Source organism: Epinephelus fuscoguttatus, linkage group LG16, assembly GCF_011397635.1.
Source record: "Epinephelus fuscoguttatus linkage group LG16, E.fuscoguttatus.final_Chr_v1".
Lineage (NCBI taxonomy): Eukaryota > Metazoa > Chordata > Actinopteri > Perciformes > Serranidae > Epinephelus > Epinephelus fuscoguttatus.
The window spans coordinates 23,684,367-23,709,311 of NC_064767.1; the positions used below are offsets into that span (position 1 = coordinate 23,684,367).

At 39.2% G+C, this 24,945-nt stretch overlaps 1 protein-coding gene across 5 annotated transcripts in view; it reads right to left on the reverse strand.

Moving 5' to 3' along the window:
* khdrbs2 (KH domain containing, RNA binding, signal transduction associated 2) overlaps positions 1–24,945 on the reverse strand; it is a 92,201-nt gene that overhangs the window by 61,731 nt on the left and 5,525 nt on the right. For all 5 annotated transcript variants that reach the window (XR_007451347.1, XR_007451344.1, XR_007451346.1 and 2 more), the window contains exon 2: positions 13,300–13,427. Coding sequence is in view for 1 of the 5 variants with exons in the window: in XM_049601137.1 (XP_049457094.1) it covers positions 13,300–13,427 (128 nt within the window). In the remaining 4 variants the exon portion in view is untranslated. The remainder of the gene's footprint in view (positions 1–13,299; positions 13,428–24,945) is intronic.

Sequence of the window (24,945 nt, forward strand, 5' to 3'; positions counted from 1 at the left end):
GGTGACCCTACTGAGCTCAAGTAATGCAGTGTAACATAATGTCATTCCTCCACCATGCACGATACTACATGTATACAACATCCCTCTTCTAAGGCTTGTTTGAGAAAAATGTAGAAGCACAGTGACTAATCTTTTTATGAAACAGTTTTGCACCCCTTATGCACCAAAAAATCTGCGAGTGTGAAGTTAATATTCATATGGGCTTTGGTGAGTGAAGTCTGACCACATGTAGCTTATCAAACATTAGGAAAAACAATACAATCCCTGTTGTCTACAAGAGGATTTATTTGTTTGATGAAAGAAGTTTCTGCTGCAGGCTGTTGCATTTTATCTTTATTTCATACCACGTCGCTTCTCTGCCCTACAAGACCCGAGATCTCCATGAACACACAGTCCAGCATCCCAGCTGGGTGTCAGAGCTGCACACAAGAATATTTTTCCATACATTCAAAATAATGATACTTGTGAATATTTTACACTCTCGCGGCCCTGATTCTATAATGCAGCAAGTAATAAAAGTCATAACATGAGAGAAGCTAAACAAAAAAAGCAAAGAACAAAAAAAGCACGAGCATTAATAAAAATCAAAGCAACCTCTGGGTGATTTTATGCACCAGACTAGCCTGTGTTTCACAGCTTCAGTATGAGGTCAGCTCCATGTTAAGCATGGAAATATAGAACATTTTTGCAACTTGTCAAGTGGGACTGCAGAGCTAATAACACAAAAACCTTTTCGGCTTTTGAGTTGGAAAATGTGCATGGTGGTACCCTTTAATGCAGTGCACTGGGGCCAGGCAAGATTTGCAGATGTCCTGAGGCACTTACTGCCAGGTTAGCGAGCTGTGCTATTGGGGAAGTCCAGGTCCTGTATGATAGGAGGATTAAAGCCTCAGGTAGAGGTTTATGCTTTAATGACAGCTATGGATGACCGGGCTGTGAGCATGTCAGAGTGTGTTCTATCAGCTCCACAAACATTAAAGGAAGCAGATGAGTGGTTGTTTAGTGGGAGGGAGGAGATTTACTGTTCACCTGCATCAGTGGTGTCAGATACTGGGATATGAGGATGTTGTCTTTGGTCAAAACATTACAAAAACAACATCAAAACATCAGTTTTTTGAAGAAAGAGGAGGAGAATGAAAGAATGAAACCTGTTACAATTTGGGTGGCAAATTGACCTCAGTCTTCCCTTTCCTAATGCAACATCTTCATCCCAACAAAGAGGAGCAGAATGTTCTGATAAAAATGTAACAATTCCCATTAATATGTACCGTCACCCAGATGGTCCCCCCCTCCTCTCTCTCTCTCTCTCTCACACACACACACACACACACACACAGAGTAAACACAACAAATATCATGATCCCTGTATATTTTAACAGGTGACAAACAACTTGAGCCAAGATCAATACAGACGAGCAGCCAGAAATGCCAAAGTGCCGCGACGCTACAAAAGCTGTTTAAGACCATGAAACTCTTCCAGACAAGCTGTGTTTTGCTGTCAGAGCAGCAGCTACACAGCCTTCCTGTTGGAGCAAAGAAAAATCAATTTATGCAATCTTTCCCTGCGAGTCTCTAACAAGCTATGGCCTTTAAATGACTAACGACAAACACCTTTTAAATTAAATCTCTTCCGCTTTTACAGCAAATGGAGAGACAGAGCTTTATACATCCTGCTGAAAATGCAACGGAATAGAAGAATATAGTCAACACTGTTACTGCATCTAAAGTTCATGCTTTATATAATGCTATAATATTATAATGTATACATCAGTACCAATACTAATGTACCAGTTTTTATGTTTGGCAGTTTGGGCATTGGAACATATCACAGTAACAGTATATATCCTAATATGGTAATTGTTCTATTAATTCAATTAAGAAATGGTTTAAAAAATATATACTTAGACAAACTGTAGGTGCATCATCACCACACTGGATTATTGTCTTAGCATAAAGTTAGGTTAGGATAAAAGCGCAGTGCTCTGAAGGGAGCACTCCGGGGGGCTATATGTATCCACTAGATACTTAAAATGATTTTTTGTTAAAAACCAAATGGGTCCTTAAAAGCCCTGCTAAAATTTGTAAAATGCAAAGTAGATTGGGCCACTGGGCAGTTTGGCAGTAGGAAGTAGGTTTTAAAGAAAGTACTGCAGCTTCCCAGGGTCTCTAAATTGACATCTTGGGGTTACTATCAATTAAAAGGAGCAAGGTAAAATATTATAAAATAAGTGCTAGGATTGGATTAAGAAAGCCGACATAAAAGAAGGAAGGTTAGTAAGTGCTAAAATAAGGTGCATAAAATAAGTGCTTATAAAAAGTCAATAATAATGCATAGAACAATAAAACCAATAAAAATCAGGAAAAGGAATAATAAAAGTTCATGAAAATTCATAAAATATAAATAGGTAATCTTAAAACATGCAATTCTTAATGTCGGGTAACTTATGTGTGTAAAATTCCAACCCCCAATATAAAACTTGCTCTGGTTGATAAATATTGTGAATAAAAATAGCTCACCCCAGATTTTCAAAGGAAGTTTATTAAAACAGTAGAGGCTAGTAGGGACTCCAGCTGCGGGCAAAAAGCTGGTATAAAATCCTAATGCAACAGATAAAAAATGAATGAGTTAATAAATAAAAAATAAATAAATAGAATAATTAAAGAAATAAATAATAATTGAATAGAGTAAATAAATAATTAATTAATAAACAGATAGATAATCTAAAAAAAAACAAGAGTTAAATTCATATTTAAATAAAATGCAGCTTCCTCCACCATGAATAAATAAGTGCTATAAAGAAATAATTTAAAGTACACACTAAAATTCATGAAAAGGGTTAGGGTTAAGGTTAATAACACTAAAAGAAAGAAAAAAAAAGACAGTAAAATTAAAATTCTTTCAAAATGGAAGTTTTGTAAAGTGTAACAGGTTTCTGTATTCACAACTTCACTCTCCACCATGTCTGTCCAAAATCACATTACATTGCGAGGCAGCTGAATTGGCGATATCATGAGATAGCAAAATCACGATTACGATCAAGATTACATGAGAATACAGCCCTGATTTGCCACATATAGCCTGCATCAAATAGCTCCCATGGTAGAAACTGTATTGCCAAATCTCTATCGTCGCCTGGTAAATACCGTAATGTAGTCAAACCCTATATTATAAAGTTGTTACGACCAACCAAGCAGACACATATATATATATAAACATATATTCCTTTATTTTTGTTTCCCTCAGGTCCTCCTGTAGCTCTCTCACCAAGAATTACAATTGGCTTAATTTTCTCCGGCTGTGAGCAGCTCCTCCATTTCTGTTTTAAACTGCATCGTAGGACAATAGTGTCAGTCAACAGCACACTTAAAAATCAAGTGAATATATGCCGCATGCTGACATTTAACAAGACTCTGACACATTTCCAGAATGAATGGACTCCATACAGAAAACCCTGTTAGAATGATTATCCAGTGTAGAGCTGGGTCACTGTTTATGTGGGGCAATTTTTAACATGGGGAAGCATTTTAATCATTATTATATCTCATGAGCAGCATTGTGGCAGACGAAGTCATCACACAAACACACTGACTCAGTGGAATCCCAGAGTGGAGCTGTGATGCTATCGTACTTAATTTTAATTCACACTCTGTCCTGCCTCTACTGTATTCAGCACTTATCTAAGCAAAACACCTTTTCCACATGATAGGCCTTTCTTTGGGACACTGACATCTCTGGGCGGACAAAAATGGAATTCCTCTTTGGGGAGAGCACAGCTGCCGCACTATTTAAAGGTCACAATAACCCAAGACTGATAAGCTCAAAATTGTGGCACCCGCAAGGACAAAATACAATTTAATGTGTTGTGGGCTGTGTACTGTATGTACCTGCAGAATGGATAGTTAAAGCATGTACCCAACAGAGGTAATACTATTGAAACAAGCTTGTTTAAATGTGACAAGAGTGGAAATATGTCCATTTTGTTTCCAACCAAATCAAAGTGCTGCTAATTAAAAGGGCAGAAATCATTTTACATTCTCATACACAGACATACAGAGAAGTCCCAGCACTGGACTCAGACATGCAGACAGTATCAGCCATTGAAAATCCATTTCATGCCCCAAGGTTATGAGATGCTAATCAAGCTGTCTCATTAAACAGCAGAGGATAAATTCTAGTTAAGCGATAATGAAAATGACTATGCTGCTTAATCATATTTTTTGCAGAGTAAATAGTGATCTCAGCGTACAATTCCGAGGCTTCCAAAATCACGCTGTGAGTGTATCATTTGTTCAGATGTCAAAAGAGGACAGGTACAGATGTACTGCCTCTTCCCCCGTTAACCAAGATCAACCCTCTTTTCAAGGTTTCATTCCCCTTTTTTTCCAGAGGAGATTAAAGAAAGTGATGGTAAGGTCACTGGAGCAAAACGCCAAGGCCAACTATCTTTATCTTGACAGGCTATAAAACGACAACAGACCTAATGTAGATTTTACAGAGAATGGTGCACAAAACACACAAGTCGTCCCCTGTGAATAATGCATACAGCTAGGGCCGCTCTGTAACAAGATGCATCATCCCTCCAGGTTTTATCCACATAGATCGGAGGCGTAGTAGCTGCAGCTTTTGCAATTCTAGCCCAACCAACTCCATACAACAAAACACACTTTAGAAACACAAAATAATAAAACTATTAACCTTTAATTTGAGAAATACTGTCGTACGGAGTTAAATATGGTTTTACTGGCAGGTTAGGTTAAGCATTGATCCTATTTTGAGAACACACCTGAATGCTCCTTGTCAACTCCTAAGCACGTAGCTAACGATGAATTTCAGATGACAGCTGAAATTGAATTATTATTATTCAGCGAGGCAATAGGGACGCCCGCATGTGAGAAATTTTCTTCTAGTCATCAAAATTTCACCTGTTTTCACAGATGGAAACAGGTGAAAATCATTACTTGGAAAAAAAAAATCTATCTGGCCTCTCAGGGCTTCTGTAAGGGAGGGTAGTGTGCCATGTGCAATCTAATATTGGTTTACAAATGCTTTGCAGCTGATTGAGGGATGATTTTCTGAGAAAATACAGAGAAAAATATAATAAGCCAATCATGACATTACAGTGAAAACCCTAACACTGACTTTACAGTATGCTTAGGCTCCAATATCTACAGTTTATATTCAATTATACATTAAAATGATTAATTATGCTTTTTTTAGTTCTGCATTTGTGTTGAGTAAACAGGATAATGAGTGCGCTGAGGTTCGTAGTCAGGGTTAATTTGATTTTCCCTGTCAGCTACAGGAACTTATATCCATTTCTAATGCCTGTTGTAATAATAATATTATTCACTAAAACTGCCCGTTAGTAATGTTTAAGCTTTTATTGCATCATGTGTTGCTGGCAGGTCCTGCCCATGCAGAGGCCATAAATGAAACTGTGTCTTTAGCTATATTTGATGCAATAAATGTCTGAATTGTCCCTGCTAAGTAAGTTAAATTAAATATTTTTACAATATGCTTTGTTGGCATATGCTTAATAGTTTTGTCTGCTGATGCCAAATAGTAATATTTTAACTGCTTTTAAATGGTAAATGGACTGCACTTGTGTAGCACTTTTCTAGTCTTCCAACATCTCAAAGTGCTTTCACACTGTGAGTCACCTTCATCCATTCACACACTGGTAGCCAAGGCTAACCATTCACACGCATTTGCACACCAATGCAAAGCCATCAGGAGCAATTTGGGTTCAGTGTCTTGCCCAAGGATACTAAAACATGCAGACCAGCAGAGCCTGGGTTTGAATCCCCAGTCTTCTGATTAGTGGACAGCCTGCACTACCTCCTGAGCTGCTCAGGACGCCGAGCCACTGTCCTCCTGAGACCCTGTGTCGTTATCTGAGGACATTACGTTTTGGGTATACTTGACCTTATAATTCTACTTAACTTAGACCTGCTGTCCTCGGTCGTGGACATTTGTTTGTGCCATCTAGTGGTAGTAAGAGCACAATGCACCAATCTGAAAAGAAGATGGCAGCCATCTGTGCCAAGTCAGTCTGCAGCTGATCCTGACACAAAAATGGACAAGACCAAAACCTGATCACATTTAATGTTTATGTTGTTTATTCATGATGAATAATGTTTATAGTTTGATATGGCAACAGATTTGACCAATTTTAGTGTCAGTATCAAGCTAAGACACTGTTAATTAGGAAGTACTCATTTGAAGGCATTAGGACTTAATCATCGTCTCATTTGAGGACATTGGGACTTTATTATCGTTGACAATTAAAAATGCATACCAAACAAAAGTTCGGGTGTTAGGAGGCTATGGTATCATATATTGTGTGATGTCATAGAGTTTCTCTTTCTCTGACTCAAAGCTTAAAAAAGTTTCAGTCACATAGTTTGTTGTTTTGTAACAACATTGATTAACTTCTCAGCACAACTGAGATATTTATGGGCCTGGAGCTTGTTTTGTTGAAAATCACCATCAATAAAATTCTGCCTGATACTACGTAGCATCACAGAACAGGACTAAATTGGGCAGACTTTCTGACGTGTCGTTACAGTAGAAGCACAGGAGGAACTGAAGACATTAACAAGATCGTACATGAAGGTGCGACAGTAAACCAGCATGCATATTAATAGCCCTGTAACTGGCCAATTAAATGCAGTCTTCATTAATGTTATTAACACACCTGCGCCTTTCCTGCTATGACATGTCTTTACAGGCGACAGTATACGTCTGTCCGTGTACCATAAAGAATGATTTCATCAGTAGTGTTTGTTTCACTGCACGACATCAATCTTCCTGTGTCATGTCGTCAAATCCGAAACCATGCAGAAGAATTCTCACAAGTAATAATTTAATTACTTTGCATTTAATTACGTTGCAGCAAGATGGCAGCTGTAGGCACAAACAAGCACTGTTAAGCTGCTGAGACGTGAAAGGACAGATTTATGACATTTTATACTTTGTCACAAGAGACAGAAAGACAGACTGGACATTACTGAATAGTCAGCGTTGGAAAATAGCTGTGACACAAAGTGAAGTAAAATGTGTTTGTGCCTCTCAGTGGGGACAGATGTTGTCAGAGTGAAAAATCAAATATATAAGTCAGTGAATTCATATCTGTGTGGCAACAATGTACAAACATTTTTCACAGCAGCCCACTATTAATGTTTATCTGCTCTAGCTCAAGAACAAATGTTTTTTAAAGCGCTAGAGAAAACTGATAGAAAAAGTAACTTGTGATCTTTGATCTGTCATGTAGCTGTTAAAAAACGTCTTGGAGGTGTTTATGAATATGTTAACATGCATTCTCACACAGTATTATCAAAAAATCAAGATATAAATATGGTAATGTTTCTGTCTGAAAACATCTGTCGGTGTCAATTTGTGTCAAGTAAATCTCTTTTGAACTTTTATTTGCTGCATGCTTCATCTCACTCATCTTTCTAAGCTCTGCGTTTCTTGTCTTTCCTCCCATCCTCTTTGCGGGCCGTGCACTCGATCAAAGACTTGCTTCATGTGGCTAATTACCATTAACTGAAAGTGCAGTGTTACCAAGATGTTTAAGATAGTGACACTGCAGTGTCTTGTGGGGTGCTGACTGTGCAATTAGGTCACAGAAGTTGTTGTTGGACAACTGCTCCGTCCCTCTGGACTGCACTGCTTTGCTTACTTTGCAGAGCCGACACCATTATGTTCATTACAAAGAACCAGGACTTTCAGCCTGAGGATTGTGCCTGTGAATTTTCTGTTCATGATCATGAGTATATTATTTAATACATTTTTTTATATCTCCATTATCTAGCACAGTGGTTCTCAGGGTTGGTTGTTTTTGACTCCACTGGTTTTCATTAACCATCTAATCAGGAACTGACTCACTTATAACAGGACACCAGGTGAGTGCAACAAACCAGCAGGCAGGATAGAAAATGGGTACTCCACTATTCCACAATAATTTCCTTTTAGTCCTAATTTGTCATCTCTAAGAGGAAAATGGGTGTCTCTGCAAAATCAGTATACTGACTATTTGCCTAAAGTACAGGGACTGTATGTGTGTATACCACTTGTACTTCATATCTATCCTTACCCTAACCCTCTGAGAGTATGAAACATACCAGCCAGTCACCAGAAGACAGTGTTGGCATTGTACGTTTCTGCAAACCACAGATGTGTTACATTTGTATGTTTCAAACATATCATATCAACATTTCTAAAGTGACACATTCTGATTACATGTACACTCACCAGCCACTTTATTAGGGACACTTGCTAGTACCGGGTTGGACCCCTTTTGCCTTTGAACTGCCTTCATTCTTTGTGGCGTAGATTCAACAAGGTGCTGGAAACATTTCTCAGAGATTTTGGTCCATATTGACATGATAGCATCACACAGTTGCTGCTGATTTGTCCACTGCATATCCATGACGTGAATCTCCCATTCCACCACATCCCATAGGTGTTCTATAGGATTGAGATCTGGTGACTGTGGAGGCCATTGGAGTACAGTGAACTCATTGTCATGTTCAAGAAACCAGTTTGAGATGATTTGAGCTTTGTGACGTGGTGCGTTATCCTGCTGGAAGTAGCCATCAGAAGATGGGTACACTGTGGTCATAAAGGGATGGACACGGTCAGCAACAACACTCAGGTAGGCTGTGGTGTTTACACCATGCTCAGTTGGTACTAAGGGGCCCAAAGTGTGCCAAGAAAACATCCCTCACACCATTACACCACCACCAGCCTGAACCGTTGATACAAGGCTGGATGGATCCATGCTTTCATGTTGTTTACGCCAACCCCACCATCTGAAGGTCGCAGCAGAAATTGAGACTCGTCAGACTCTATTGTCCAGTTTTGGTGAGCCCGTGTGAATTGTGGCCTCTTCTGCATACCTTGGTTGTAACAAGCGGTTATTTGATTTCCCCATTCTGATGCTCGGTTTGAACTTCAGCAGGTCGTCTTGACCATGTCGACATGCCTAAATGCATTGCATGCGCGTGTTTGGCTATTTAGCTATTTGTGTTAATGAACAGTTGAGCAGGTGTACCTAATGAAGTGGCCAGTGTGAGTATATGAGCTGACTTTGTCAACAGTAGGTGGAGGGGGTGGTGGATGGTGAGACACCTTTTTTTGCTACACATTGGTGGCATTTCCAGCAGCAACTTTGCCAGCAAAGGCAGGTGTTTTTAGCGAGATATCAGCAGCAATTTCCTGCATTGACTGTACCACCACAAGGTTTTTTCCAGCAGTGAGTGTGCCATCAAAACTGGGTATTTAAGCCAAAACACGATCTTTTTCTGACCATAACTAAGTGGTTTTTGTGCCTAAACATAACCACACTTTAACCACTGCACTGATGAAGAGTAAAGAAATGCAAGGTCTCAACGTATCTGCGACATAATAATGTACAAATGTTAAATATCCGTAGTTTGTAGAAACTTATAATACAACATTTATTCTGAAGACAGTTCAGTTCAAGGAAAACTCAGTGTTTGCATTTAGAAAGTACTGCTGAATGAAAAATGGTTTTATTTTTTTGTTCAGCAAATGCACTTAATGAGGCAGAAACACAAGGACAGAAAGATATCCCTAAGTCATTGTGGGTCTGCTGTTCCCAAGAAACTATCTCAATTGGCATTTTTTTATAGATTCAAAATCTATTTAATAGAGTGAGGAGTTCCTGAGCACAGCTTAATTACTTTCTCAACACTGATCCTGAGGAGGAAACAGCAAATTGATTTCTATGGAGTGTCCTGAGGGGCTCACTGGACTAAAGCACACCGCCTGTGCTCCTGAGGTGCAGTTAAATGTTGCTCTGCCCTCATGACATCGTCTTTTCTCTGGTTTGTCTCTAATGAGACAGACAAAATTGGTAATCAGCATTTAAAACATCATATGACTGAAATGAAATCGCTGTGAGATCATGCAACAAGACATTGGGGGTAAGACTTGGGAAAGGAGAGGGACGTGACTCGCAGGACAAAGACTGAAAAATGGATGTGGTCAGTGTTGTGTTGACGATCTCTTCCCCATAACTCCTTTACTGAGCACTCAAAACCTGCAGCGACAACAAGAGGAAAAGTGACCACAAGTGATTCATTTCAAATGACTGCTTGGAGACAAAAAGTGTCAGAGTGTGGAAGCAGAGAGCTGAGCAACAGTCGGCCATATATGTTTGAGATTTTAAACTGACCGCGAAGAACAGATCCTGTAGGTTTGGTATGATGGGGGCGCCGGCAAGGTCACACCAAAAACCTATGATCAGCAGACAGAAGTTTTAAAGAGTTTGCATCCTCCAAAACAAGATGCATCAGCACAAGATTTTTTTGGCATACAGAAAATGTTGCATAGACAGTGAAACACTACCCAGGGACTCAACGCAACAACACGGGAGTTGCAGTATTGTTTTATGGAACCTTAAAATTAATAGTCTAAGCTACTCATGGATGCCAAGTGTCCTTAATCATATATCCTTATTTTCATTAGGCTACCATGTAATAAAAAGCACCTGCAGCAAGCATCAGTTAACTATCCTGATACACTCACCGGCCACTTTATTAGGTACACCTGTTCAACTGCTCATTAACACAAGTAGCTAATTAGCCAATCACGTTGCAGCAACGCATTTAGGCATGTAGACATGGTCAAGACAAACTGCTGAAGTTCACACCGAGCATCAGAATGGGGAAGAAAGGTGATTTAAGTGATTTTTAACGTGGCATGGCTGTAAACCATCTCTAAGGTTTACAGAGGATGGTCCGAAAAAGAAATAAATATCCAGTGAGCAGCAGTTCTCTGGGTGAAAATGCCTTGTTGATGACAGAGGTCAGAGGAGAATGGCCAGATTGATTCAGGATGATAGAAAGGCAACAGTAACTCAAATAACCACTCATTACAACCAAGATAGCCTATGCAGAAGACCATCTCTGAACGAACAATACGTTGAACCTTGAAGCAGATGGGCTACAGCAGCAGAAAATCTCTGAGGAATGTCTCGAGCATCTTGTTGAATCTGTGCCACCAAGAATTAAGGCAGTTCTGAAGGCAAAAGGGGGTCCAACCTGGTACTTGCAAGGTGTACCTAATAAAGTGACCAGTGAGTAGAAATTATTTTCAGATGAGATTTAAAATGATTTGATTTAAAAATAATTTTGTAACATTGTATAAAAGCTGGACACAGATATACTGCATTTAAAAGAAAAACATGATACATACAATAAAGCCCAGAAATAAACTACTCCCTCGTGATCTGTCTGTGTACCTATAGTTCCAAAGTGAATGCAGTATAAACTGTACCTGCAGAGCGGGACAAATAATCAATACACTATATCAAAATATGTTTTGTTGCAATCTATATTGCTACACTGATGTCATTATTCTTAGCTGCCTGTTGCATGACTGTGTGAATTCAAACTCAGTGGAGCAGGTTTCCTTGATTACAGTGGCAGTAAAGCCTTTTGGTTCCCCACAAGCAGCTGCGTGTCGTTGCTTAGCTGCCTGATGGAGCAGCCTCATTAGGCTGCGTTTCAAACTTTGTCACGACTGACATTTCATAAGTCAGAATAAGGCGTACTGTGTCACATGGTGATTTATGGTCATTGTTCTTCACTGTGCCCTTGAGTGCTTTAGTGCACTAAAAACTTTGTTTTTTTGATGACTACATGAAAATAAGCAGACACTGCCTAGTGACTTTCTATTAGCCTGTTCGAAGCTCAGTGGGATTTTTCAGTGCCAAAAGTATTTGTGCAAAGAGGTGAAGCAGGAGAGCCCAGATTACACTAAGAGGCCCCGTTCCCCAATTGACAACTAAAATTAATGATGAATTATTTTCACACACACACTGTTTTTCAAATGTGGCCCTTGCATAATGTACCTTGACTTTCAGTTTGTAGTTCTGGTCATTTTAAAAATACCGTAAATTTCCATTTCTTTTTTTTTACAGAAAATAAACTAGATTTCCTGCCTCGTGGTTGTATGTCTCCGCCAACCAGCTGCAGTTTACATCAACGTCTGTCCAGACTTATATTTAGCCATGACAGTAGACGGCACAGTGGTGCAGTAGTTAGTATCACCTCACAGCAAGAGGGTTCCTGCTTTGAACCCGGACATGGTTGTAAGCCTGGGGTGGGGGAGCCCTTCTGTGTGGAGTTTGCGTGTTCTCCCTGTGCCAGCATGGGTTTTCTCTGGGTACTCTGGCTTCCTCCCACAGTCCAAAGACATGCAGGTTAGATAAACTGGTGACTCTAAATTGCCCGTAGGTGTGAATGTGAGTGTGAATAGTTGTCTGTCTATGTGTTAGCCCTGTGATAGTCTGGCGACCTTTCCAGGGTGTACCCCGCCGCTCACTGGGACAAGCTCCACCCCCCGCGACCCCTAACGGGATAGCAGTTACAGAAAATGAATGAATGAATGAACAGATGATGCTTCAAATATAAATGCTGCTGCAAAGAAGTTACAACTTCTAAAATGTTGTTGCTTCACACACATCTTCAACCCGGCAGCACTAAAGATCTATACAATCACCCATGGAGGTATTACTGAAAGGGCCATATGTCAGGGCCTGGACTTACTGACCATACTCACTTAGCGACCAGGAGGAGACTCAAAATGACCACAAAGAGGTGCAAATAAACTGCAAAGGGACACAAAGTAAGTACAAAAAGGGCACAACAAGACACAAAATGGCCTCAAAGAGACACAAAACCACAAGATCCTTGTGTCTTGAGGCAATGGGGCCTTTTTTAGATCTGTGCTCAGGGGCCCATTGTCTAATTATCCCCCCATGCAATAAGCACAGTTTCAAGGTGGATACCAAACAGAAGTGTCACCAATTCAGTATCCTACAAAATTTCTACCCCTTCCTGTTCCTGAGTTATGGAGTTGAATAATGCTCAGAGAAGTGTTCCTGCAAAACATCATGATGTTACAGTGAAACTGACCTTTGACCTTTTGGAGATTATATGTCGTCACTTCATTTCATCCTATTAAATGTGTGTGAAATTTTGTCAAAATTAGCGTATGAATTCTTGAGCTATGGCCAAAAACATGTTTGTGAGGGCACAGTGACCTTTGACCATCAAATTCTAATCTGTACATCACTGAGTCCAAGTGGACATTTGTGCCAAAGTTAAAGAAATTCCCTAAAGGCATTCTTGAGATATCACAACGAACAACCCAAAAACATAATCCCTCCAGGTGTCAGTGGCGCAGAGGCAAAAAATAGGACCCTAAATAGGAGCTAATAATGTGCTGTTGTCAGAGCAAGACGTGGCTGATGTGTCTCTTACCTTTGGATACTGCTGGATCGGGATGAGAACTCTTTCGGAGAGCTTGATATTTTTATTGCTGATGATATCTAGGTATTTCTTCATGTCACCATCTTTTCTCAATTCGTCACCTTCATTCTTTTCAATCTCTGCAGAAAAACAAAATGGATAAAAACAGATAAGAAGATTATTAGTTTGTAATGTAATTGCAAAAACATCAGTCAACATCTTCATCAGTCTGCAGCGGAGCAGACAAACCAACAGGCTGAGGACACATCCGGAGAAATTTAACTATGCCTTGCATTACACAGTAAATATTTTGCTGATTATTTTATGTCTCAGCTGTAAATATGCTCACGCTGCAAACTTTAATGATATGAGATTATCCCTCTGACTCCTGATACGTCCTTTTACATCGGGGCCTGTAATCTCATGATCCAGTAATTCCAATCAAAACAACAACAGAGGCAAACAGTCACACTCAGCTCGCTGTGCTTCACTTCGCTGCAAACTGAGCTCTTGAGAGCTGTCAGCAGTCTTTGGTCCCCACACAGCACGGGACTCTCGCAGACGGCGGATTAAACATGAAAAAATCGCTTGATGTTATCGGGTAAAAGTCAACTGGGGTGGTAAAGATTGGATCTGTGAACTCTCACATTAAGATCATATTTGCAGATCGTTGATTCCAATCAAACTGCAGCCTCTCCTAATAATTTGCAAAAATGGGCAAAGCTTGTGTAAATTGGGCCAATAGTGCTCTTGTGTCCCCGGCCTTAATGCAATAACATGAGAGATGAGAGGTGGATATTAACTGTCCGGCTCAGCTCGACAGGAACACCCTGGACACTGCTATTTCTTGATGGATGCATTTTATGGCACTTGTGCTCAACTACTGGCAATACATTAAGTGCTCTAGAAATTAAGCTATCTGTTGTCCACCTAGCGGGGATCCTCCTCTGCCGCTAATTAATACCCACTGGATTTACAATTATCAGTCTGCAACACACTGGCTGGACAATAAAAGATGTTACCGAACAAGACCGAGAACAAGTCGCAGATCGCTCCTGAGCTGCTATATTGAAACTCAAGAGTTCATTTAGAGAGGAGCACTTCACCCTTATCTGAGCTGTCAACCACCAGCGGACAAAGCTGTGAGGTTAAAAACATCCCCGACCAAACGGACGTTTCATTACGGAGCACAACTTTGGACAAATAGATGGCTTAAATGTGTTATCCCTGAACAACGTATTAAATTTGAATGAATGCATTTCTCTGTTTTCTGTTCACTAAAGCAGGAGATTGACTACGGATGGAAATACGTCCTTATAAGCGGTTAAATCCACCTTAAAATCCATGGCACATGTCTCAGAATTTGACTAGTTATCAGTTTGTGGTAATGATGCTGCTTTGTTGGAACAGCATTCTGCAGCAAAGGGTCCTTCTGAGACTTTTCCTTGACGTGACCTTCTGGACGTTCATAACTCCAACTTAATGATCCCTTTGTTCCAGGCAGCTCCAGCATTCACTCACTACACTTCCTAATGGCCTGTGGTTTCAGTTTTACACCATACATTAAGGTTCATTTGTTTGATATTGCTATTATCTGTGAAATCACCAAGACAAAACTCCAACAGCTTGAAATGCACAGATTTCCTCCAGCGTGACACAGTCTCTCTGATTGTGCCTGATTGTCCGAGGAAGATGGTTTAAATTGGAACATTCTGTCTCTGCTTTTTTTGTGAAGCTTCTCTGTGAGATGACTTTCACCAAAGCTGCAAAACTGCCAAAAAATGAGTTTGTCAAAATGGGGGTGCGTGTTTAAAAATGCCTTTTAAGTTTTTAAGTATGTCAAAGTCAGTGCCAAATGGAAGAGCCTTAACTAACATTTACTTTAGAAAGTTTTGTGCATTACTTGCAAAAATACACCGTAATAAGTGTATTTTAACTCCCCACAGTGAGGCCGTAACAGAAAGGACTATATCAGGTAAACTCGGTGAACTCTGACACCACCACCGTCTGCCTCTGGGTACAGACTGTGCCTGAAAACTCTTGCAGAATCACAGATTGAGAGACCCCTCCAACCTTTTATTCCTATCAACAATGCTGATTCACACTCGCTTATGTGACACTTTACACAAGACAGGTGTCCCAGGATAGCAGGAGCTTACAAAATGCGGCTTTTAAAAATAGTATTTATGTATTCTTGCCTGAGGAGGTAAATCAAACACAACCTGTGGTGTGCAAACACATGAATATTTTGAACTCGTTCTGTTCTATATACAGTAGATGGGGTACTCTGTGGTGAGTAGCTGAAAATATAACAACAGTATATGTACATAAGAAAGAGAATGTGTATTCAGCAAGGCACTGATGGGGCTCTGGGGATGTCGAAGTCTGTCAATAGGTCCATCACAAACTGTATTTCTCTACAACTATATTATGGATTGCCATGACATTTGGTACAGACATTTGTTGTCCACAGAGGATATAATGTAAGAACTTTGGAAATCCCCTGACCTTTCCTCCATATTTTGGGTTATGACTTAATACCTGCAAAGCTATTGACTCTTTTATCAACCTCAACTGTTAGCATGGCTATTGACAAGACTGTCCCCCCGAGAAGGACAGCCCCAGTCATCTCTGGCAAACACCCCAGAACAATATGTTTTTATTAGGGGTTTAAATCACAAGTTTAATCACAAAACAATATTATATCGATTCTTTGGACAACGATACAATCTTTGTCGATGACAAAGTCTTACACAGTGGTTCCCAACTGGTTCAGCCAAGGGGTCCGGATTTCTCCTTAGTCATTAGTTCAAGGTTTGCACAATTTAATATATTCAGCGTCATTTGGCTATGCCGTCAAGCTAGTTTGCTGTCTCTGACAAGAAGCTGTCCATTCTCTTACTCACTCTACAGCTGGAAACCACACTTAAAAATAAAAGCTCTGTGCCAGAATTTCACTGCACTTCAAAATAAAGTGTGGTTTTTACAAACTTGACACATTCGCAAGTCACTTGTGGTCCATTCAGAATGGACCACGACCAACCAGTTGGGAACCACTGATCTAACGCAGTGCAACTTTGATTCAATTCAATTCAGGGCCCCGTGATCAATGTGACATAATATGAGTAAATGTCCTTATTGTCTCTTTCATGGCTGCTTGCCATTGTCTGCCTGGTGCTAAGCTACTAGCACTGTTTGAATTTAGGAAGTAGGTGCACTTGGATGGAAATGGTAACACAGACGTGCCATGGGAATAGTCTAAGTAAAGGTGTATCTTACAGATGATGATTTGTTGCAGCGTTTTCATTTTGCATCATTAATCACTGATCAATGTATCATCACGCTCCCAATTTTCATGTTCAAGTGACAAAGCCTACTAGCAGCAAGGTGGGAGTAGTAGTAGTGACCTTGTTATAGAGCCACAATGTCCAGAATAGCATTGGATGGACTGATGGGTCAACCAAACACTGGACCTGAGACTTCACATCAGAACACTTCTGTGCATCATTCTATTTAATTTTAATTTATTTTACTTGCACCCACATTAGACTGCGTACAGTCCAGATAATGAAATACAAGAAATGTCAGGAGTGGTCAAGAGGGTCTTGGTGGCAGTATACAACTGACCTCTCCTCAGCTTGTGGAGAAAACAAATAATAAAAATAAAAAAAGAAGAAGAAAATCAGCTCACATCATTTATTAATATACAACAAATATGTGACAACAAGAAGCACACAAAATGAGCAGAAAAACGAATCAATCAGTAGACAACTTCTTCTGTTCAGTTCTAGAGGGTGAGTCATGTTTTGTTCTTCGATTCCAAGGACTTGTTGCCTGTTAAAGTTTGGGTCATTGAGTACATTTTCATGTGTGTTTTGTTAGTCGTTTGGTTCACAAAGGTTCAGCTTCACCTTTAAAAACTGTCCTTTGTCTTCTTCTATGGTGCTGTATTCAGGCAGAATGTATTGTGCAGCAAAGGACTCACACTTAAACAACAAAAGCGATTCAGACTAGAGTTTGTATTTTAAATGCTTCTTTTACATCAGAACTGAACACACAGTGGAAAATAATGTGCAAAAGTGCAAACGTCTCAGTCGGTGTGTCCTCAGTGCAAAATGAGGCATGCATGATGAATCACCCTATATGTGGATTACTGCATGAGTGCACCTATAGTCACAGCATATGATGTTAGTCATGCCATCGAAAAAAGCTCATTTGGATTTTTACTGATTTTAGTTCCAGGTTTCATGAAGCATTTGTTTCTCGATTTCCTCAAAGATCAGTTCCGGTCTCCTGCATGTGGGAGGGAATTTGTTTTAGGCTATGTTTCCATTGTGGAGTGCCTCACTTTCATATCATTTGAATAGAGTAATGATGTTTTTCTAGCCCGTGAAGATGATTATACTCTGGAACAGTGCATAATGGGAAACACCTTTATTCTGGTCTGCAGCCTGCCAGTGAACTCAGAAGAAGATTGTGTGAGGAAGAGAGGGAGGATGAGAGACAGGGAAAGGGGGAGAAGAAGAGGAAAATGAGCTTACAATGTATAAATCTCTGGAAACGTTCACACCAATACCATCGTTGTCAAATATGTGGCAGCGAGCGACGTGAGCCTAAACATCAGAGGAGTGAGAATTTGCTTTGAAGGTCACTGGTTTCATTCCTCACACAGGATGAAAAAAAATCTCATTGGGAGAATTGAATGAGTAAAACACTCTCAGCGACTATTCTGGTGCTCTTGATCCCCTCTATTGCACTGCCAAACTGCTTCAGCGGAGCCGCTCAACGGCCAAGAATGGGGGAAAAAAAAAAAAAAAAAAAAAAAACAACAACTGTGGTTTAACTGGGCAGCTAACAGATAAATGTGTGCAACTGTATGAATTCTGCTGAAAAAAGAGAAAATGTGCTCAGTCAGCCTGCCATGGCTTAAGGTTAAATACATCTGCTTTGGTCTGTATGCAGCAACACAGAGCCTCAACACGGACCGAGAAACAGCTTGAAGTTCACTTATCCTCGACTCCAGCAAGTTGTCAATAAAAATACACAAAAGGGTTTTCAATTACAGTAAATTAGGTTCTATGAGAAATCCAGACATCAGATTCAGAAGCATTTTGATTTAATTTTTTAAGAGGGATCTTTGGAAAAATAAGGCTCCTTTCTGTCGTCAGTAAACCAGCTGCACCACCGCAAAATGTTCAGATACTAAACAGGGTATTCTTCATCATTTTGCCATTGAGATTTGCCATGAATACATTTCTGAGGGTTCCCGTGGATCCTTAATAAGTCTTAAAAAGCACTGATTTAATTAACCCAAAAATAAGGCAATAATTGGCATTAAAATGATTTAAACCAATATTTCAAGAGTCTTAAAAATACTAAGACATGAGAAGTGGGAGTTAATGAATCTTTTTCTGAAGTTGCATTATGAAATCCTAAAATCATTCATGTTCCATAACCACTTATCCTGTTAGGGGTCACGGGGGCTGGAGCCTATCCCAGCTGACACTAGGGGTGGGAATCACCAGAGGATCCACAATACGTTATTGTCACGATACTTAAGCCACGGTACAATATTATTGCAATTTTAAACGTGTTGCAATATGCTGAGAATTGTGATAAAATATATTGCGATTCATTAACCTTTTTTAAACGGTAAATTATGTCCCCGAAGGGAAACCTTGTCAGCATCTGTTTTTTCTAATAAGGTAAAGTTCTCAGTCTGTTCATCTCACTAAAAGCATTTTATTTGAAGGGAATGTAGTTTGAGGGCTGGAAAAAGCAGTTTTCAAATAGGCTTCCTAAAGTTTAATTTGTATTTATAATTGGCACTGTGTGATGATACGATATTCATTTTTTAAAATTCCTCTTGTATTAATGTCACGCAGATCAGGATGGTGGACCCATCAACAGTAATGGAATTGTAAATGGACCTGTGTTTGTATAGCGCCTTTCTAGTCATCTGACCACTCAAAGTGCTTTTACACTAACATTCACCCATTCACACACACATTCATACACAGGTGGCCGAGGCTACCACACAAGGTGCCACCTGCTACTCAGTTTTTCACACACACACACACATACACCAATGGAAGTATCGTCGGGAGCTTTTTGGGGTTCAGTGTCTTGCTCAAGGATACTTCGACATGCAGACTGGAGGAGCTGGCAATTGAACTGCTAATCTTCCGATTGGTGGACGATGACCCGCTCTATCTCTGAGCCACAGCCGCCTGGTCATACTTTATTTTCTCACTCTGAGGTTGTCGAAATCCGGCACTTGGGCAATGACTTGCGGCACCAGAAACCAACCAAAAAAGGCTTCCTTTAACTTTGCCATTATAGTTTAACAGCCTGGCAGCATCAGGGGGAAATGCAGCAGAACAAGGACAAAAGTTAATGTGGTGAAAGTTGGATTGGGCTGGGCAGGAGGAGTGGAGGATGGTCCAACAAACACCGTCTTTCATCCGAGTGAGCGGTGTTTGCATCCCGTGATTATAAAGCCAAACCCTGTTCTTTTTTCCCAAACCTAACCACATGCATTTGAACTTGAAGGGAAAAAAATGTCAATTCACAGTGTTGTACTGTTGTAGTGCGTTTATTTTGAAAGAGACTGTATGTAAACTGTAAATTTCCTGTGTATTTTGAAAGAAGACAATGCATGAAGACAATGCATGTAACAGGCAGAACTTGACATGGTGTCCCAGAACGTCAACAACCAACATACCCAGAGCACCTTGCACATTGTGTGTGGACGTGGAAAATCCATGACCAAACGTCAATATGTGACGAGGTCAGAGTGAGAATGTGTTGTTTTTCAACTGGGATGCTCCGCACAGGTGATCCACTGTCTGCAAGCTGGCCTTCACTGTACCCTGCACAACATGGGGAAGAGCAAACTCAACTAAAACAATTTAACCAGCATTTTCCGCCATGGCTCAAACTGGTATGAAGCAATGCATGCAGTGTATTTAATGCAAAATGTTTTTCAGTCTCAGTGTGATTGAAATCAAGGTGGTGGATTCCCACATGCAGAGTGAGAAACACAAAATCGCCAAGAAAAGCTGCCAAAAAAATGCCCAGGTATTTCCACTTCTGGTCATTTAGGCGATTTGACCCTGAGTAACTGATGTCGATTCATGGTTGGGTTTTTTTCTGTTTAGTTTTGGCTTCTACAAAATTAGTCCTTAGTTTGATTCCGAGTGGCATTAAAAAAGTCTTAAATCTAACTTGCCTTAAGCTGTGGGGTTTATTATAATGGGTTGTGTTGCACTGATCGAGTGAAGTCTTTGACTGCTTACACTGACTATAATTCCAGCCATATAAAATTCACTTAAAGCTCTAGTATAGTTTACTAAAAAGAAAACATGAATGCCCCACAATATTTGAACTACTTTCACTTCAAAATACTAGAGCATGTATGCAGTATAGTAACATCAGAGGAAGGGGGGAATGGGAGTTGTACCATTTGTTGGAGATAATATGTTTACTGCTCGGCTGTTTATCCTCACATCGTAGCTTTATTGGATTTCAGCTGTTGTTTGCCATACAGTCCATGCTGCTAAAGCATGCACTTTGTTGCTGAATAGGAGCTGTTTGTGAAATGTGTGCTTTCAACACTGAGATGATGTTGGCGAGATCAAATTGTCTGCAACGCTGCTGGTGGGTTTTTTTGACGGGTCAAAGGAGGAACGTGGATGTGGAGAAAACTCACACACTAAATGAACGTGGTACAGCGATAAAACAGGTCACTATAATAATTAAATCCAATTAAAATTAATTCTTCCAACACAGGCTTGATTAATCCGCACACCGTTGGGCTGTCGTGCCACTGAGGGATTTGATGAGATAAAACAGAGCATGAAGATGAACCTTATCACACCCAAGAGAGCAAACTCAGGATGTCCCGATGTCTGGCATGTGCTCTGTGTAGACAAATAATGCACACAGTAAGCATCCTCCCCATCTTTCTTTTCACTCTGCTCACCTTTGATTTTGCAAAGCTGGCTGAAAGACTGGAAACCTCGAATAACCCGCAAACTGATGGATGAGCATTAAAGAAAAACTGCAGATAGTAAATTGCTGGAAAAACAAAATCCTCACTTCTGTCAGGTTTAGATGCGGGGAGTTATATTTTGGCTGTACATTTCTGTTTTTGATAAGGTACTCTTGTTTGTTTTTATGCTTCCAATAAAATCCCTAAGAATCTGTGAAAGCATTTCATTACTGTACATTTAGAGAGTCTCTATATTGCTGGTTGATATTAATATGCTCATCCAAAATGTTTTGATTTACGCAGTGCTGACGCAGTCGATACTGAATTGAGATTATCATTTATATGCTTTATTGTGCTGCGGGCAGTTACTGCAGTAAGAGGTCAGAACACAAAGGCTTGTTGAGTGCCATTAGCCTTTAGACAGCTAAATTATTCACTGATTTCTTCTACCTACTGACTGGTATATCTACAATAACGACCTCGCAATGGGAGCGAAAATGAATCAATCTAATTACTCTCCAATACCTAATTGCTTGTTCACATCAAACACATAAAGAGGAAGTAATAACGTGGCGCTTCGCAGAGTGGACCTGGTGGGGGGAATGGACCACAAGATGTGCAATTAGCTTTTGTCCTTATTCCACTCCGGACTCATGAGTGTAAATGCACGGGGTCGGAAATATGTGCCACTGCTTGGCCACATGCTGTTTATGTGTTTTTAACGGAGCTGTACCAAAGCAAAAATTACATTCAGCCCGTTGACATGGTGATAAAGTATTAAATCTTCAATCTAATTATAATGCCATCTTCAAATTCTCTGCTGAGTGTGCGATGGACAGTGAAGTGAAAAACTAATTACTATTCATACAAATTACATATTAAAAAGCAAGCAAATTATACACATTTTAATCATGATGGTGTTTTAATAATCATGTATTTATTACAACTACTTACAAGCCAGACAGGATGGAAAACAGTCCCAACATTCAGCTTTGGTAGACAACATGGACCATGATCTGATAGGTACGATATACATTATTATATATATATATATATGTAGGATCTGTTTCTCTTTCTCATATGCAATATTATATGTGCAGCATAGGGTCTGTTTCTATTTTGTATATACATTGTGATATATGTCGTGTTACTTAAATACACATATGATCTACACTTATACTTTAACTAGTACGCTTTATTATATCTGAGGACACATCAAATGCTGCAGTTTGCTTCAATAGAGTGTTGTATTTGTGTTAAACATGCAGCATTTTGGCTGTTATACACATATTTTATTTATTTATTTACAATTAATATGAGTTATTATTATTGTGCCTATTCTATTATTATAATGTATGTATTTATTTCTGTATATTGTGCATCACAGAGAGTTTGCAATTTCATTGTCATATAATGTCATATATTTTATTTATTTCATTTATTTAGTTCTTATTCTTGTTCTTATTATTATTATTTTATTTTATTCTATTGTGTCTTTATACTTTTGCATTGAGTTTATATTGTTATTACTATAATTATTATCATTATTATTTAATTTAATTTAATTTTTATTTTATTTTACTTTATTATTATTTTCATTTTATTCTATTTTGTTTTATTATATGTTTATACTTGTGCACTGAGTTTATATTGTTATTACTATAATAATTATAATTATTTCATCATTATTTAATTTTTTATTTTATTTTACTTTGTTATTTTTCATTTTTATTTTATCTTAGTCTATTCTATTATGTCCTTATATTTTATACTTTTTGTACTGTGTTTCTGATTTTTATTTTAATATTTATACTGTTGGTTTAGTCTCTAGGTGCATGTTGTATATTTGCACCAATGTGTGCTTGTGACTGTGTTGGTATAGAGTGCATTTTTTAACATTTCTATATGTTGTATGCTTGCTTTGACTAAGTTTTTTGGCCTGTGGGCATTATAAACAACCACAGCCACTCTGCTGTCTGTTATTTGACAAGTTTTATTTATTCCTTTTACACGTTATCTTACAGTTGGAGTTGTTTGGTGAGCAGAGTGAAGGTATGGCTTTGATAAGGAGCAAATGGACATAAGGTAGGCGGTGGAGAAGGGGACAAAGGCGATATATTTTTGTTTGGATGAACACTTGGTGCTGTTGAATTTGGGTAAAGAAAATGTAAAAATATTCAGAAAGAAAGACAGCATGGAGCATGGCAAAGTATTCTGATGAGTGGTGCATGCTTTCTCTTCAGCCCTGTTGATGTTAGCTGCCAATTTCAGCAGAGAAACATGAATGAGATATATCTGTATTTGAATGTTTGACATGTACGTTGTTGGATTTATTTCAGCTGTCTATTATAGTGTATTATTTTGTTTGGTATAAATAAATTCACATATTCTACATAATTATTAATAACTGTTAACGCTGTATATCATTGCACAGTTGTGATGAATATTTGTGCAAAAAAATGTACACTAATGATTGACTGATGTGTTCATTCATTTGCTGCTTCATGATCAGTATGTATATCTCTCCTTTTTCCAGTCCTAAATGTGTTAGCTTGGCATCCTGCTCCCTGCAGCACTTTATTTCCTTGTCTGAAGGGACAATCTGTGTAAATTTAATTACTGGTATGTTGGATGAAACAGCACATTAGCCTCTATCAGCATGTAGCTCTTTAATGATTCGGAAAAAAAACCCTGAGCAGAGCCGGAGTAGAAGCACACCTGAAGAGACAAACCCTAAGAATGAAACCAAACCACCAATCACATTTTACAACATAATAATTGATAAATTGGTAGTTTTTTCTTCCATTTGTCCTCCACACTAACATATTGTGTGACAATGTGATTAAAAGATCAGATATATCTTGCTCCAGTAGCTGGCAGCTACTTCAAATCAGTCATGACTTGCAAGTGAATTGAAAGTGATTTTACCAAACACATTTCAAAGTAACCACGGTATCTGAAAGGACTTGTTTTATGAGCACCATAAAGACAGTAATATAGCTTCTCTACCAAACACCTCATGCCAGTGTTACTCCTGTACTTCCCCTTGATTTTGCTTGTTTTGACTTAAAAAAAAATCCCATTTCTATTTCTTTATTTAGACCATTTCTTTTATGTGTGAAAATTCAGGAGGCGCAGTAACATAATCTGATACCTCATATCTTTTGTCTGAGTGCTGCTGCTTCGGCTCATCCACTCATTTCAGTCGCTTGAAATGCTCATGACCTTGGAGTCTAATCTTATTCGACCCGTGCACTCATTTTAAGTCACTCTCGATAAGAGCGTCGGCTAAATGCCCGAAATTTAATGCAATGTCTCACTTTCCCGAAATGTAATTTTTGTGTCCTTTTGATAGGTCATACCACATGGGCTGTTGTTTATCTGCCGCTATGAGGCGGGTCACTGCTGGATGCCGAGCGGGGCATAATGGATACACTGAAAGTGTGAGCAACAATTTATAAAGAAGAGAGAGAGAGAGATTAAATGCAAATCAATTCTTCAAGAGAGAGAACTGCACTCTGAGGTGAAGTATCGTCCGAATCAATTGTAAGAACATGAGACTTAATAGAAGTTTTCTTCCTGGACTGAGCATGTGTATGCATGTGGTGAGGAAAGCCTTGGTGTTATTCTGCACCATGCAAAACCGGCGACTCTTGTTGCATGTA